We start from the raw sequence: 17067 nt of genomic DNA on the forward strand, positions 1-17067 counted from the left end.
AATTTTGTAGAAGAAGGGATGGAGAGAATGTAAGAGCCACAGGGTGAGAGGGAATGTCCAGAAACACCCCCCCACACACACACACACAATGACTGACTGATGCTCTGGAAACTCATAACCCACAACCCCATAGTGAATACCAGAAATCCACTGAGGAGGGCCCTCAGGGGAGTGGGGGCAGGGAGAAGGGAAACCATGGCACCAACACATGTTGTATCCATACAAAGATTCTATTTTTAAAAAGGTTTAAAACGGAGAAAGAGAGAGAAATGGCCAAAGCTGTCCAGCTTAGTTGGTCATGTTCCAAGACCCAAAGGAAAAAAGCCTGGCCAGGGTAAGCCCCCTACAACCGGAGAGTGGCAGCTGGCCACCCAGATGAGCTGGGAGGGCGAGTTCAGTCTTAGACTCACCATGTAAAGTTTAAGCTTATCCAAAGACACAGCAAGAAGACATTAAGGGTCTGTAAGTGTGGAGTGATTAGATCAGTCTTGCTTGTAAAGCTCCACAAATGCTTACAACAATCTTTTAGGGTCAGCAATACCCTGATTTCATGAGGATGAGGAAGGATCAGTGAGGCTTAAGTCAGGCTTCAAAGTCACATGGCTAGAATGCAGTGGAGTTTTGGAGGAGGATTTGGGTCAGTCTGACTCTGAATTTCTTTCTCTTTCCACTACATCATCCTGCCTCTAAGAACAAAAGTAGAAAAAAGAAAGGAGAGGGGAAAGTAGCAGAAAATCTCTAAACTTGATGTCAGCAGAATATTTATGACTTCAAGTGCAGAGCTGACCCCTGGCATCATTGAACATTTGCATTTTCCCCTTCCTGATTGGGTAAACTTTATCAAAATACAACATGCAAAATGAGCAATAGAGGGAAAAGAAGGGGGGCTTAAGAGGAAGGAGAGGAAATATGTAAGTAGAAAGCAAAATACTAGAGGGGTAGTCTCAGAGAGGTGATGGGGGAAAGAAGAGACGGGAGAAGGATTAATCCGAACCTAAGATTTATGAATAAAACATATAGAAACTAACTTCTTTTCTAGCTAAGAATGTATATTTTTTAAATAGAAAGTTTGAGAGCAGAAGCACGCTGTGGACATGGATTATGTTGTGCCCAGAAGCCATAGATCATTATTAGAAACACGCCAGTGATGAGTTCATTCCAGCGAGCTCTTGATCAGGGAGGCCCTTGGTGTCCCAGAAACATTATGAGCTATTGCCAAGGCTCTTGGTTGCCCATCAGAAGCAGACGGCAGGACCCTCCACATGCTTGGGCTGCAGGACACTGAGAAATCAAGCTGCAGCTGAGCTGCCTGCCTCCTCCCTGTCGGCTAGCTGTCGGGATGCTACAAAGACCTGTGTAGCTTGTTGGGGGAGAAACACCATGGATGGTGTTAACCAGCAGTGCACCCTATAAGCTCTATGGCTGGACAGCCAGGCCAAATGCACCAGCTGGTGCAATGGTGACATGTCTGTTATGGGGGACACCAACTGCTCTCTGATTGGACTGCAGACCCTCTCCATGGGAAGAAGTTCCTGCCTGGTACTGAAAGTCTAGTCAAAAGCTTATGGCTGCAGAGGTCATGAGCACCACAGGGAACTACCACTGTTAGCTGACTACATGGACACACTATGCCACCGATTTTTTCTCTGCATGCTTATATTTATGCTCAGACACTAATGCCACTCTCACTTTTGATAAAGAAGATTCTCTTTTCAGATGGAGGTGACCACTGGATTGACTCAAAACTCACCCAAGTACTGAGAAGTGACAGTGGAGTGCTCAGCACTAAGTGAGACATCTCTATCACACTCTCCAAGGCTCAGAGACCATTCTGGAAGAGGTGGCAGAAAAAATGTAAAAGCCAAAGGAAGGGAAGGAATGCTTACAATACTGTCTTCCAGTTTATTCATGACCTCACAGAGGCTAATGCTACCTATACAAAACCTACTTAATAGGAGGAAAAAAATTGATAACATCAAAACAGCAGACAGACTAGTTGGGAAAAAAAGAAGGGATTTGCTGAAAGCAGGGTTGGGGAAGAGAGCCTAATTGTCGAGATCCAGGCCAATCAGATGCCCTATCTCAAAGAAAGCGGACAGCATTATTGTTATATATGGAGCTGTCCTCTGGCCCACTCACGTGCAGTCACACTCATAAACACGTGAACAGACATTTATCCATAGCACTGGAGCTGTGGAGGTGGTTCCGTGAGTAAGAGTGCATGCTACAAACACAAGGGCCTGAGCAGGGCTGAGATTGCCTGAGTTTGATTCGCCGGGACGAATGTAAACAGCAGGGAGTGGTCACTCATGCTTGCAACCCCAGTCCTCTGGGGAACAGGAACTGGAGAGTTGCTGGAGTTCATGAACACCAGAGCTCTGCATTCAGACAGCCTCCGCGAAACGCACAGGTAAGTGACAGAGGAAGGACACCCAGAGGAAATACACATTCAAGTGACAGAGGAAGGACACCCGACATTCTCTTCTGGCCTTCACATGTGCACAGGTGTATCTGCATGAATGTGCATACCACACAACACACACACACACACACACTACACATGCAAAAAAACTGAGTAAACAATTGATAGCATTGGACATTGGTGGTAATGAAGGAGGAAACACCAGCCAGTTTACATCACTAGACTATTAGAATAAGCAGCATTGGTTTTGAACTTCAGCAGTTCCCACTCAGTTTTAAAAGCCCATGCCCTCTGTCTCCTAATTCCACTGCTTGAAATTTCTCAGTCACAAGAAAATCAGTGTTCAAGAACAAACAGTCACTAGAGCAAACATGAGCAAATTCTGTTTGTTCGAGTGCGTTGAAATGCTGACTAAAACTTAAAACACTGATCGCATATTGAACAACCTGCGGTAGCAGAAGCATGACAGAATCACAAACCCCAGGCAACCTGCAGGGACAGAAGCAGAAGCATCCGGGGCTCGCTCAGAACCTGGCTCTCAGGAACTAGGCCTGCACTGGAGGCAACGACAAGGGAATCCACCTGCTCCTGCTGTGCTGCCCAAGAACTGCCCTGACAGAGGAACAGCACAGAAATCCTCTACCCCGTGCCTCAGACACTTCAAGAGGAAACTAGTTACTTGTCTAGACCTTGGGGTAGTGAAAGGTTCACTGTGAGAAGCTAGAACCCACAACGTGTGTCATCTACAAGGGCAGAGCCAGAATTCATTCTGTTCCCAAGGCCAAAATCTTCACAGAAGAGTTAGCTGGAACAAGGCAATGTATTTTCCTGAAATAAAATTAGCCACTGACTCTGAGTACCCTGGAACCTGGACATCCAATGGACCTAGAGCCAAATCCCCAGGGTGGACAAGCTCAACAGGAGAGGAATTAAATAAAAAAAAAAAAAAGATAGCATGTAAGCATGCCCGGAGTGAAAAGAGCCAAGATGTAACAAATGAAGAATGGGAAGACTTGAAAAATAAAAAAATAAAATTCCTAGAAAGACAAACATTTAAAACAATACATGTTCAAAAACAACATTAAAAAGAAGAATGGTTTTCAACATAAAGTTGCTCAGTTATATGATTCAAGCAAGAAGAAAGCATGAAGACATATTTATACATGGAAAGACAAAAAAAATTATCCCCAGACTCTACCCATGGATATATTTCCTTGAGAAAGAAAATGAACCTAGAAGTAAGTTGTGGGCTACAAAGATCTATGATGAGCAGATTAATTGGTAAAAGATATGCTGGTTAATCATATGTTAACCATGAAAAGGAAATAATGGGATGGAAAGATGACTCGGTGGGTAAGAGCACTTCCTGTGCAAGCCAAGGGCCTGAGGAAGCCTGAGAGACCACTGGAGTTCCATCCCCAGACTCCACATAAACAGCTGGGCACAGCCTATGGAAGGAAAGGTTTATTCCCAGCTCACAGTTTTAAGAGGAAGCTTCATCATTGTAGGGGAAGCATGGCAGGAGCAGACAGCTGGGCATCTCATCTTCACGTCAGCAGGGAAAGAGAAGCAAGAACAAGCCAAGTGTAGCAAGCAGAGGCGTATTATCACACCCCCAAAAGCTGAACAACCTCCCCAAATAGCACCACCAGCTAGAGATTAAGTATTCAGACACATAGGCTGCGGGAATCACTTATACTGAAACTACCACACACACAATGAAAAACCACTCAGCCTTTGAAAGAAGGAAATTTAAGAGTTCTGTCACTTGCAACATGATGAATGAATCTGGGGGATATTAGGTAAATAATATAAGCCAAGCACAGTGTGGTGGTTTGATTCAGGCGTCCCCAATAAATTCACATGTTCTAAATGCTAGAGACCCAGCTGATAGAAATTTGGGAATTAATACCTCCTGGAGGCAGTGTATTGTTGGGGACAGGCTTATGGGTATTATATCCAGTGTCTCCTTGCCAGTGTTTGGCACACTCTCCTGTTCCTATTGTCCACCTTATGTTGGCCAGGGTGTGATGTCCACCCTTTGCTCATGCCATCATTTTCCCTGCCATCATGGAGCATCTCTCAAGTCTGTAAGCCAAAATAAACCTCTTTTTTCCCACTAGTGCTCTTGGTTGGATGATTTCTACCAGCAATGTAAACCTGACTGCAACACACAGAAAGACAAATACCCCTGAATCTTACTTAAATGTTGATTCAATAAAAGTTCTGAACTCACCAGGCATGATGGCACATGCCTTTCACCCCAAGACTCAGGAGGCAGAGGTAGGAGGATACCAGAAAGAATATAAGAGCCAAAGAAAGGGTAGGACTCCTTATAACGTGCTCCTCCAGACACAAAATGGCCTGGATATCCATGACCTCACAGTGCCTGACACTATCTACACAAAACCAGTACAATAGCAGGAAAAGATGATGACATGAAAACAAAAGAGAGGCTGATTGAGAGATCAGGATATGATGGAGAGTGGAGTTGTAAAGGGGAAAGTGAGGAGGGAGAGAATTATGGTTTATTATCTGTAACCACAGAAGTTATAAATAATAAAAATAAAATAAAAAGGGAGAGGGCTGGAGAGATGGCTAAGCTGTTAAAGCACTTGCTCCCAAAGCCTAATGACCTGGGTTTGATTTCCCAGTACCCACCTAAGCCAGATACACAAGTGGCACATGCATCTGGAGTTGGTTTGAAGTGGCAGGAGGCCCTGGTATACCCATACACAGTGTGTGTGTGTGTGTGTGTGTGTGTGTGTGTGTGTGTGCTTATAAATAAATAAAATGCTTTTTTACAAGGGAGAGTTTGGGCAGAAGTATCCTGTGGGAGTGGATAATGTGCCCAGAAGCCATAAATTGTTATTACAAAAATGTCAGTGCCAGGGGTGGGATATCTTCCAACAATTTATTGACCAGGGAGATCCCTGATGCCTCCAAAACATTACAAACTATTGCCAAAGCTCTTAGTTGCCCACCATAACTAGAGGGTAAGACCCTATTGCTGAAGACTCCACATGCTTGGGCTGCAAGGTCATGGAGAAATCAAGCTGGAGCTGAGCTGTAAGCCTCCTCCCTGTTGACTAATGGTCAGGATGCTGGAAAGAGCTATGAAGCCTGTTGGGGGAGAAGTCATCAATGGTGTTAACCAATAGTGAACCTGAAAGCTTAACAGCTGCCCAGCCAGGCCAAATGTGCCAACTGGTGCAAAGGTAGTGAGTCTGTCATAGGGGATAAGCAACTACTTCCCAATTGGAATCGAGTCTCTCGCTCCATGTGGGGGGAATTCTTGCTGGTACTGAAAACCTTATCAAAACCCTATTGCTGCAGAGGTCATAAAGCCCAGGATGGAAAATACTGCTTTTGTCTGGATAAATGGATGTATTATGTCCACCAAACTTCCTTCTAAATACTTATGCTTATGGCCATTATTAATGCTACTCTCACTTTTGGTTAGAGAAGATTATCTTTTCCAGTGGCAGTGACCACTTGGGTGACTCAAAACTCACATAATGCTGAGAAGTATGTTCAGCACTAAGTGCAAGGCTCAGAGAGCACTGCAGAAGAGTGGGGGGAAAAAGAATGTTAGAGCTAAGGAAGGGGAAGAGTGCTTACAATGCAGTCTTCCAAGCACAAAGTGGTCCAGATATTCGTAACCTCACCGTGGCTGATGCTACCTACCAGGAGCTACGTAATAGAAGGAGAAAAGTGACATCAAAGTAGAAGAGTCACTAGCTAGAAAGAAGAAGGGATCCAGTGGAGGAGGGATTTCGAAGGGCAGGAAAGTGCCTTAACAACTACGCCATCTCTCCAGCCCTAAAAGGATTACTGAGTGAGACTCAGAAGAGGAAAAACTATCTGAGCTTCAGGACATATCAACAGAAACGTCCAAGACTTGAAAAGTAAAAGGGGTTGCTCAGTGAACAGAGCAATTGCCATGCAAGCCCGAGGACCTGAGTCAATTTCCCCAGCATCCAGAGAAATGCTCAGCAGGTGCAGCAGCCCACATGTAATCCCACTGCTCAAGAGGCAGGGATGAGTCAGAGATCCCTGGATTCAGTGAGAGACCCTGGCTCAGTAAATAAGGTGGAAAGTGATCAAGGAAGAACCCGCTGTCAGTCTCTGGCTTCCATGCCCCCCACACACATGTGCATACACACGTGCCTACACACCTATGAACACACATACACATGCATAAAAGACTTTAAAGATAATCAGAATGGAATGTCCCAAAACTGGAACAAACCCACAAGTCTAGATACACCTAACAGAGCACAGAAGAACGAACAGAACCAACAGTCACTGAGAATTTACCACACTGATGTCAGCACAAACCTCGGGTCCCAGAGCACAGGAAACACCAGCCAGGATGGTGCCACCAAAACAAAACCAGCATGTCATGTTAAAACTGTGCGAAAAATAAAGAGAGATCCAAGACGAGCCGGGGGAGCAATATCACCCAACCTGCAGAGAATAAGAATCACCTCCAATGTCCCAGAAACATGGGAGCATATGAAAGTGAAGTTTAAAGTATCAAGTGGTTGGGTCCAGCCTGGCTGAAGGAGGGTCCCCAAAGAGAGGTGTGAAAGGGAGAGGTGCAATAACGACTTGAAATCAAGTTCTGGTGCAAGCTGACAGGCTAATGCTGAAGGCAACTGAGTTTTTCCATCTTTCTCTCTCTGCTTCTCTGTTTCTATTTTTTTCTTTTTCTTTTGGTTTTCCCTGCTTCTCTGCTTCCCTACTGCCACAGCTCTTAGCCTCAGTCTTTTATTTTCTGATCACGTCATACAAGAACAAACTTCAAGAAAGGTACAATTTCACAGAATTCATAGAAAATTTTGTTATTCCTTTTCATCAAACAATCGCAGAATTATTCACCTCAAGTAAAGTCATTAGGCCCCTATAATAATTAACTATTTTCACACTTTCCCCATGTATGTATGATCAAGCACTTGTGAATTCCTGAACTTCTACTTTCAATTACTATATTAAAGGAGAGAGGCAAAACAACCACAAATGGGGGTTCCCATCATTAATCACTGATCCAGTAGATCCATTTATCCTTTAATTGTTTATTTTGAATTTTCCTTTCCACATCCCTCCAATACTTAGACTTTGGTTCCCCCGATTAAACTCTTTCTGACTTCAGTTGTTTTTCGGTAAGGATTCTTGGTAAAGAGTCATAGTTTGCTGCAATTGCCACCATTTAGAAAAATTAGTCATAGAACAATTTTTACATTGTTCCAGGAGGTTCATTGTTTCCTCCAAAGTGTACTGTACCCCATGCCTGACTTTTTTTTAAGGCCTTTAAGGAAAACAATTATCTCCGACCCATTTTCTTGTTTTTCCAATTCTATGCCAGAGCCTCTTTCAGATACATTGACCAACACTTCACTAGCACCAATTTTTGCTGGAAAAGTAAACTTAGAGATTGGGACACCAAGTGAAAGACAGAGAAAGACAAGCATTATACAGAAAACAATAGATATCTTCAGTGTAGAGAGTCAAAGATGTTTCTATAGAGGGGCCACATTGGACTTCAAGGAAGAGACAGCTGAGCTGGAACTGTGTCAAGCAGCTCTTCAGTGCTCAATTCCTCGTGATCCTGAAATGGCATGCTTGCCGTCTCCAGCAGTCGAGAGAGAAAAAATTTTACGAACCTATAAACGGGTACAAAATTATTCATCAAAAGTAAAGGAGAGAAGCTGGGCATGGTGGCGCACGCCTTTAAATGCCAGCACTTGGGAGGCGGAGGTAGGAGGATCATTGTGAGTTTGAGGCCAGCTTGTGACTAAAGACTGAACGCAGTTCAGCCTGGACTAGAGTGAGACCCTACCTTGAAAATACAAAAAAAAAAAAAAAAGTAAAGGAGAGGGCTTGGGAGATGACTTGCCTCTGTTAATTGCTTTGCACAGAAGCGTGAGGTCCTGAGTTCAGATACCCAACTCCCATGTAAGCCTGGAAGTGCAATTCTCACCTGCGATCCCAGACTGGGAAATGAAGAGAAAAGGGTCCCTCAGACTCACAGGCTAACTGGTCTTGCCAAATTGGTAAGTTCTGGGTTCATGAGTGAGACTATCTCAAAAAAAAAAAAAAAAACAGGTGGCGAGTGACTGAGGAAAACACCTGAGAGCTACCTGTGGCCTCCATACACATGTGCATGCACACACATGCACCCATACAAATATACATATGAATGCATACCACACACATGTACACATGCAAAAAAATCAATACTCTAAGCTTCTGCTATAGGAAACACACAAAGTCAGCCGACGGCAATAAAGAACTAAATCTGATTACAAAGCACTGAAATGGAAAACAGTCAGTCTTAAAAACCAACGCAAGCAAAGGCTGGTTCCCTGACAAGACCAATCAAATCCACACACCTTTGCCAGGCTAACAGAAGTGTTTCCCTAGCATGAGCGCCAGACTCAAGCCTCACGCTGGAGTCAGTGAGCGATAACCGATGCTAGGATGGCAGGCAGAACAGCAGCACTATTTCCTTTTTATTCATGCATTAAATCAATTTTTTAAAAAATTTAACAAACACTACTGAGCATCTACTATTTGCTAGATGTGGGTCCAAGTGCTTGGGATTTATTAGTGAACAACGTTCATGTAAAAAAGCAGACTGGAGCCAGGTGTGGTGGCGCACGCCTTTAACCCCAGCACTCGGGAGGCACAGGTACGAGGATCACCACGAGTTTGAGGCCACCCTGACAGTACATAGTGAATTCCAGGTCAGCCTGGACTGGAGTGAAACTCTACCTCAAAAAAACGCAGACTGGATGGCTTAGTGTTTAAGGCACTTGCCCGCAAAGCCTAAGGACTTATGTTTGACTCTCCAGGTCTCACAGTGATGCAAATGCTCAAGGTCGCACATGCGCACAAGGGGAGGCATGTATCTGGAGTTCAATTACAGTGGCTGGAAGCCCTGGCGCACCAAGTATCTCTCCTTCTCTTTCGCTCTTGCTCTCACTCTTACTTGCTCACATAAAAAGACCAGTCTGTTGGGCTTGCCTCAAAAAGAGAGAGAGAAAAAAGTAGACTAGGGCTAGAGAGATGGCTTAGGAGTTAAGGCATCTGCCCACAAAGCCAAAGACCCAGGTTCAACCCATATACGCCAGATGCAGAAAGAAGTGGCACATGTGCGCAGTTGGAGGATGGTATGCTCACTTTCTCTCTCTCTCTCTTCCCCCCACACACCTCTTTTTCTCCCTCCCTCTTTCTCTCTTCCTCTCTCTCTCTCAAATAAATAAATAAAAATAAATTTTAAAGTAGACTTGGACTGAAGAGATGGCTTCACGGTTAAGGCACTGCCTGCAAAGCTTAAGCACTCAGGTTCAATTCCCCAGTACCCACATAAGCCAGATGCACATAGTGGAACATGTGTCTGAAGTTTGTTTGCAGTGGCTAGAGGCCCTGGCATGCCCATTCTCATACTGTCTGTCTATTTTAAATAAACATAAATAAGTATTTCTAAAAGGAGACAACAGAGTGTTAGAAGACACTACTTAGAATATGTGCAGCAGGCTAAGAGGTGCTCTAGAGGTTGTCTCTCTCCCTTACATTGTTACTCTGATGCCTTGTCCACTTCTGATGTTATCTAAGATGTGTCCATGCTAGTCAGCTTTGTATTTTGGAGTTCAAGTTCAGGAATGAAGAAGAAGAGGACTTTGCATCTGAAAAGGATGGGCATTTTCCATCATAGGTGGGATGTTGGTTGTTACTGTCTTCCGGGCTTGGGAAATGTAGGTAACTACCCTGCTGGTGAGGGGAGAACTGGATAGCTTTCTCTGTCAGTGTGGCTAGGCTATGGCTGTCATTACAAAGCAAACATGAGGGTTGGAGAGATGGCTTAGCGGTTAAGCGTTTGCCTGTGAAACCTAAGGATCCTGGTTCAAGGCTCGATTCCCCAGGACCCATGTTAGCCAGATGTACAAGGGGACGCATGCATTTGGAGTTCGTTTGCAGTGGCTTCTCTCTCTCTGCCTCTTTCTCTCTCTGTTGCTGTCAAATAAATAAATAAAAATAAACAAAAAAATAAATAAACAAAGCAAAGCAAACATGAATCTATTTATTTCTCAGAAGGTATTTTATTTTATTTTATTTTTAAAAATTTTTATTAGCATTTTCCATGATTATAAAAAAATCCCATGTTAATTCCCTCCCTCCCCCCCCCCCCACTTTCCCCTTTGAAATTCCATTCTCCATCATATTACTTACCCATCACAATCATTGTACTTACATATATACAATATCAACCTATTAAGTACCCTTCTCCCTTCCTTTCTCTTCCCTGTATGTCTCCTTTTTAACTTACTGGCCTCTGCTACTAACTATTTTCATTCTCACACAGAAGCCCAGTCATCTGTAGCTAGGAACCACATAGGAGAGAGAACATGTGGCGCTTGGCTTTCTGGGCCTGGGTTACCTCACTTAGTATAATCCTTTCCAGGTCCATCCATTTTTCTGCAAATTTCATAACTTCATTTTTCTTTATTGCTGAGTAGAACTCCATTATATAAATGTGCCACATCTTCATTATCCACTCCTCAGTTGAGGGACATCTAGGCTGGTTCCATTTCCCAGCTATTATAAATTGAGCATCAATAAACATGGTTGAACACGTACTTCTAAGGAAATGAGATGATTCCTTCGGATATATGCCTAGGAGCGCTATAGCTGGGTCATATGGTGGATCAATCTTTAGCTGTTTTAGGAACCTCCACACTGTTTTCCACAACGGCTGGACCAGATTGCATTCCCACCAGCAGTGTAGCTCCTCTTTTTCCACATCCCCGCCAACATTTATGGTCATTTGTTTTCATGATGGTGGCCAATCTGACAGGAGTGAGATGGAATCTCAATGTAGTTTTAATCTGCATTTCCCTGATGGCTAGTGACGTAGAACATTTTTTTAGATGCTTGTATGCCATTCGTATTTCTTCCTTTGAGAATGCTCTATTTAGCTCCATAGCCCATTTTTTGATTGGCTTGTTTGATTCCTTATTATTTAACTTTTTGAGTTCTTTGTATATCCTAGATATTAATCCTCTATCAGATATATAGCTGGCGAAGATTTTTTTCCCATTTTGGTTGCCTCTTTGCTTTTTACACTGTGTCCTTTGCAGTGCAAAATCTTTGTAATTTCATGAGGTCCCAGTGATTAATCTGTGGTTTTATTGCCTGAGCAATTGGGGTTGTATTCAGAAAGTCTTTGCCAAGACCAATATGTTGAAGGGTTTCCCCTACTTTTTCCTCTAGCAGTTTCAGAGTTTCAGGTCTGATGCTAAGGTCTTTAATCCATATATGAAGGCTACTGAGTTCTGTGTATTTGTTTTGTATTCTGCTACATGGCTGTAGGTTTTGATCAGCTCTAACAGTTTGCTAGTAGAGTCTTTAGGGTCCTTTATGTATAGAATCATGTCGTCTGCAAATAATGATAACTTGATCTCTTCCTTTCCAATTTTTATCCCTTTTATGTGTGTCTATTGCCTTATTGCTATGGCTAAGACTTCCAAAACTGTATTAAATAAAAGTGGGGAGAGTGGACACCCTTGTCTTGTTCCTGATTTTAGTGGAACAGCTTCCAGTTTTTCCCCATTTAGTAATATGTTGGCTGTAGGCTTGTCATAAATAGCTTTTATTATATTGAGATATGTTCCTTCTATTCCCGGTCTCTGTAGGACTTTTATCATGAAGGGATGTTGGATTTTGTCAAATGCTTTCTCTGCGTCCAATGAGATGATCATGTGATTTTTGTCCCTCAACTCGTTTATATAATGTATTACATTTATAGATTTGCGTATATTGAACCATCCCTGCATCTCTGGGATAAAGCCTACTTGGTCAGGGTGAATGATCTTTTTGATATATTCTTGTATTCTGTTTGCCAATATTTTGTTGAGAATTTTGCATCTATGTTCATGAGGGAGATTTGTCTGTAATTTTCTTTTTTTGTTCTATCTTTGCCTGGTTTTGGTATCAGGGTGATGCTGGCCTCATAGGAGTTTGGTAGAACTCCTTCTTTTTCTATTTCCTGGAAAAGCTTAGGAAGCAATGGTGTTAGCTTTTCCTTAAAGGTCTGGTAAAATTCAGCAGTGAATCCATCTGGGCCTGGGCTTTTTTTAGTTGGGAGATTATTGATAACTGTTCGGATCTCGGAAGGCATTTTATAACAGTGACTAATATCTACAATCAGTTAACTTTTAGGAAAGAAAATGAATGTCCTCCATAATGTGAGTTGTCCTCATCCAGATAAGAGGCTTCAAAAGCAAATATAGGTTGGCATTGTATATATGTAAGTAGAAGAATAGATTAACGGGGATGAAAAGGCCCAAAGTAAGGCCACGGGAGGAGACTGAGTAAAAGAAAGATGGATGGAGGGCTAATCAAAATCTAAGAGGATGCAAATAAATCATATGGAATCCTCTGATTTTGGACAATGGAATACTCAGCAGCTGTAGATCATTGCCAGTGATGGGATATCTTCCAGTGAGTTGTTGGCCAGGAAAGTCCCTGATGCCCCCAAAACATTATAGGCCATTGCCAAGGCCCTTGGTTTCCCACCAGGAATAGATGGTAAGACCCTATTGCTGAAGACTTCACATACTTGGGCTGCAAGGCCACTGAGAAATCCTGCTGAAACTGAGCTGATAACCTCCACGATGTAGACCAGCTGACAGAAAGCTGGAAGAAGCCATTCTACATGCAGTTAAATGGGAAAAAGAAATACCACCAGTGAAGATACTCAATAGTGGACACTGCAAGCCTTATATTTGGCCAGCTAGGCCAAATGAGCCAACAGGTGCAATAGTGGCATGTCTGTCATGGTGGAAACCAACTGCCCTCCAATTGGACTGGAGGCCCACTCCAAGGGAGGGAATACATCCATGATACTGAAAACTTAAAACAGGGGTTGTCATGAGCCCTAGGGTTGTAACATCTGCTGATGTCTGGATAAGTGTATATACTATGCTTATCAAATTGCCCAGTAAGCACTTCTCTTAATATTCATACCCTTATATTAATACTACTCTCACTTTGGGTAGAGAATCTTCTCTCTTAAGATGGCAGTGACCTTGGGATGACTCAGAAGGTATCATGGTGCTGGGAAGAAGTGACTAGAGTGCCAAGTAACATCTCAATCACACCTTCCAAGGCTCAGAGTCTAATGCAGAAGAGGTGGCAGAAAGAATGTAAGAGCCAAAGGAAGGGTAGGACTCCTTACAACGTGCTCCCTCCAGACATAAAATGGCCTCAATATCCATGACATCATAGTGCCTGACACTACCTACACAAGACTATCATAAGAGGAGGGAAAGATCATGACATCAAAATAAAAGAGAGACTTGTTGAGATGGGGAGGGGATATGATGGAGAATGGAATTTCAAAGGGGAAAAGTGGGAGAGGGTGGGTGTTACCATGGGATATTTTTTATAATCATGGAAAATGTTTTAAAAATTTGAGAAAAAATAAAATAAGATTTTTAAAAAGGCAAATAAGGTCTTCTGGGTTTGATAGTTAACCTTGATTGATGGGATTTGGAATCACAGAGTAGACACGCCTCTAGGAGTGCCTGAGAGGAAGTTTTCAGAGGAGTTTAACTGCAGAGGCAAGACCACCCTGATGTTGAGTACCACCATCCCATGGGCTGGGGTCCTGGGCTAAACAGAAAGGAGAAAGAGAGCTGAGCACCAGCATTCATCTCTCTGCTTCCTGACTACGGACGCAATGTTGCTTGTCTTGTGATCCTGCCGCCATACCTTCCCCACCATGATGGGCTGTATTCCCTCAAATAATGAGAAAAAAAAATCCTTTCTCCCTTAAGTTATTCTGTTGGATAGATAAATGAATTAACACACCCAGGAAAGAAGAAACTTACCCATGAACTTCAGTTTGAATTCCTACAGAGTTTCCCATCTGCAACCTGCCCTATGAATTCTGCACTCACATGGCCGCCTGCCACAATCATATGAGCAAATTTAAAAAACAAAAACTGTTGTCTATGGTTTATAAGAAGAAAAGAAGTCTTCTGTAACCTTGTGTAAGTTCGAACAAAGCTTTCTCCAGCCTGCTTTTACATACACAACAGCAGAAAACTCTACGTAGGCAAGTCATTGACCCAAAATCAATCTATCATAGCTTATGTAACCCAAACAAGAACCAAAGTCCCAGGCTAAAGGCTGGAGGTCCTAAAGGCTCCCCTCCAAGCCATTTTCTCATCCTCTGGACCCCAAGGTGGCTGAGCTGGGCAGCGCCCTCCTTACCTCTGCCAGGCGTGAGTGCTTGTGGACGTTCTCACCCTTCTGCACGCTGGGAGCCAGCTGCTGCAGGACGCCCCTGCTGCTCGTCAGAGCTCTGGTCAGCCGAGCAAACTTCCCCCAGCCTGGATCAGGGAGAAGAGCAAAACGTTAGGGTCAACTGCACACAGGAAGAATAGACATCCCCTTTGCCTGTTTTTGCCTCCCCAGAGCTGGATGACAAGCACATGCTAACACACTCAGCTATTTATTTTCAAGGGCTCTAGGGACCAAACTCAGATCCTCGGGCTTGCAAGGCAGGCTCTTTATCACCTGAGCTCTGGCCATTCTTACTATTCGTAAAGGCCCCCAAAGGTAACCATGCATTCCAATATCCAGCAAGCAACCTGTCTGAATCAAGGTTTGGGACCTGAGAAAGCCTGTTCAGGTTCTCCAGATGAGCACCCCAAGAACCTGGACCTAGGAGCCACAGCAACTAAGCAGGGGGTGCAAGTGTTGGTGACCTGACATCTAAGGGCAGGGCTTGAAGGCTATTCTCATCCTTCAGCTTTAGAAATATTCGGAGCCTCCCAGTGGAAAGACCTTCTCAAGTTAACATTGGAGCATCTCTCCAAGACAGGCTTGGAATCCAGAGGACAGTGGGATTAAGGGCAAAATGGCTTGGTTTTGCACAACCTGTAAGAATCACAATCTGCATAACTTTGGGTTGACCCAGTGAGAGCACTGACCCAGCTCTCTTTCATCTCCCTGCAGAAGTGCAGGAATGTGACAATGCATGACACGTCCATCTAACTGGACATTAGGAAGAGAAGTACGAGCTCCAGTGTCACTTTAAAAGGAGGTGGACAGTGGTTGGCTGTGGGTGTCTCAGGCATGTGTGCAGGAGGGGACAGCCCAACTCCGGGGGCCTGTCCAGGGGCACCACCCACAGACGTGCCCATGGTGTGTGTAGGGAGCTGGGGACTATGATTGCCCAGCATCTCCCGGAGCTAGACTCTCCTTTAGCTCCAAAGCCAGAACTGAATTCTGCACAGAACTTCAAGAGAGAAGGACGCATGTATTTTTTAATGTTTACATTTTAAATATATTTTTTATTTATTTATTTAAGAGAGAGAGAAAGAGGCAGAGAGACAGACAATGAGTGCACCAGGGCCTCCAGCCACTGCAAATGAACTGCATATATATGCGCCCCTTGTGCATCTGGCTTACGTGGCTCTTGGAGAATCGAATGGGATCCTTTGGCTTTGCAGGCAAATGCTAAGCTATCTCTCCAACCCTGTAATGTTTATATTTTTAAGAGTAAGAGAGAGAGGTGGAGAGGGAGAGAGAATGGCTGGACCAGGGCCTCTTCTTACTGCAAACGAACTCCAGACACATGTGTCACTTAGTGAATCTGGCTTTACAGGGGTACTGGGAAATTGAACCCAGGCCATCTGGCTTGCAAACAAGCATCTTTGACCATTGAGCAATCACTCCAGCCCAAGAAGTATATTTTTTGCAAATTTTTTATGAGAGAGAGAATTAGCATGCCAGGGCCTCCAGCCACTGCAATGAACTCCAGGATGCGTGCACCATCGTGTGCACATGTGTGACCTTGTGCATTTGCGTCACCTTGTGTGTCTGGCTGACATGGGACCTAGAGAGTCAAACATGACTCCTTAGGCTTTGCAGGCAAGCGCCTTTAACCACTAAGCCATCTCTCCAGCCCCTTTTATTTACTCTTTTGCAATTTTTTATGAGAGAGAGAGGGAGGGACCAAGAAGGGCTCTACCTCCAAGCTGGCACCACCACCATGACCCCATGACCACTGCTGCTCCAATGGGAGCTCAGGACCTTGGTCTATCAGTTGAGGTACCAAAAAAAGAAAGAAAAAGGAAAAAGAGAAAGAAAGAAAGATCTCTGTATCTCTGAGTGTCTCCCTGAGCTCAAGCCTAGCCCCTACTCCCTAGACTAACCCTGGCTGTCCTTTCAAGAACATGGCTCGTAAGGAGCTGGTTGTCTTCTGGCTGAACAGGTAGTGTGGAAAGTTGAGCATGGGCAGGTTAGGAGATGAACAGGCAGAAACTCTGTGCAGTGCTTCTACTCCAGACAAGTGGGCTCTGCCTGTTTCAAAGGAAGGAAGGCAGTCCTCTCCCAAATCCCAGCCCACGCTGACCACATGAAAGGCTAAAGCCATTTAGCAATCAATGTCAACTCTGTAAGCCCAACTGCTATGTACCAAGCTCAGTTCTAGGTACCTGGAGACACTGAAATAAACCAGACACAGGCTCTGTAACCAGACAGCATACGTGCTAGGGAATAATCTAGCAAATGAGTAAAGTTCAGTGAAAGGGACAAGTGCAGGATGTGGCCGCCCATCCAACCCTGGC

The 17067-nt window shown here is 44.0% G+C and overlaps 1 protein-coding gene across 2 annotated transcripts in view; it reads right to left on the reverse strand.

The window, feature by feature from the left end:
- Kcnh1 (potassium voltage-gated channel subfamily H member 1) overlaps positions 1-17067 on the reverse strand; it is a 375946-nt gene that overhangs the window by 285724 nt on the left and 73155 nt on the right. For both annotated transcript variants that reach the window (XM_045141565.1, XM_045141564.1), the window contains exon 5: positions 14705-14823. In XM_045141565.1, the coding sequence (XP_044997500.1) occupies positions 14705-14823 (119 nt within the window). The remainder of the gene's footprint in view (positions 1-14704; positions 14824-17067) is intronic.

The sequence above is a fragment of the Jaculus jaculus genome, chromosome 1 (assembly GCF_020740685.1).
Source record: "Jaculus jaculus isolate mJacJac1 chromosome 1, mJacJac1.mat.Y.cur, whole genome shotgun sequence".
NCBI lineage: Eukaryota > Metazoa > Chordata > Mammalia > Rodentia > Dipodidae > Jaculus > Jaculus jaculus.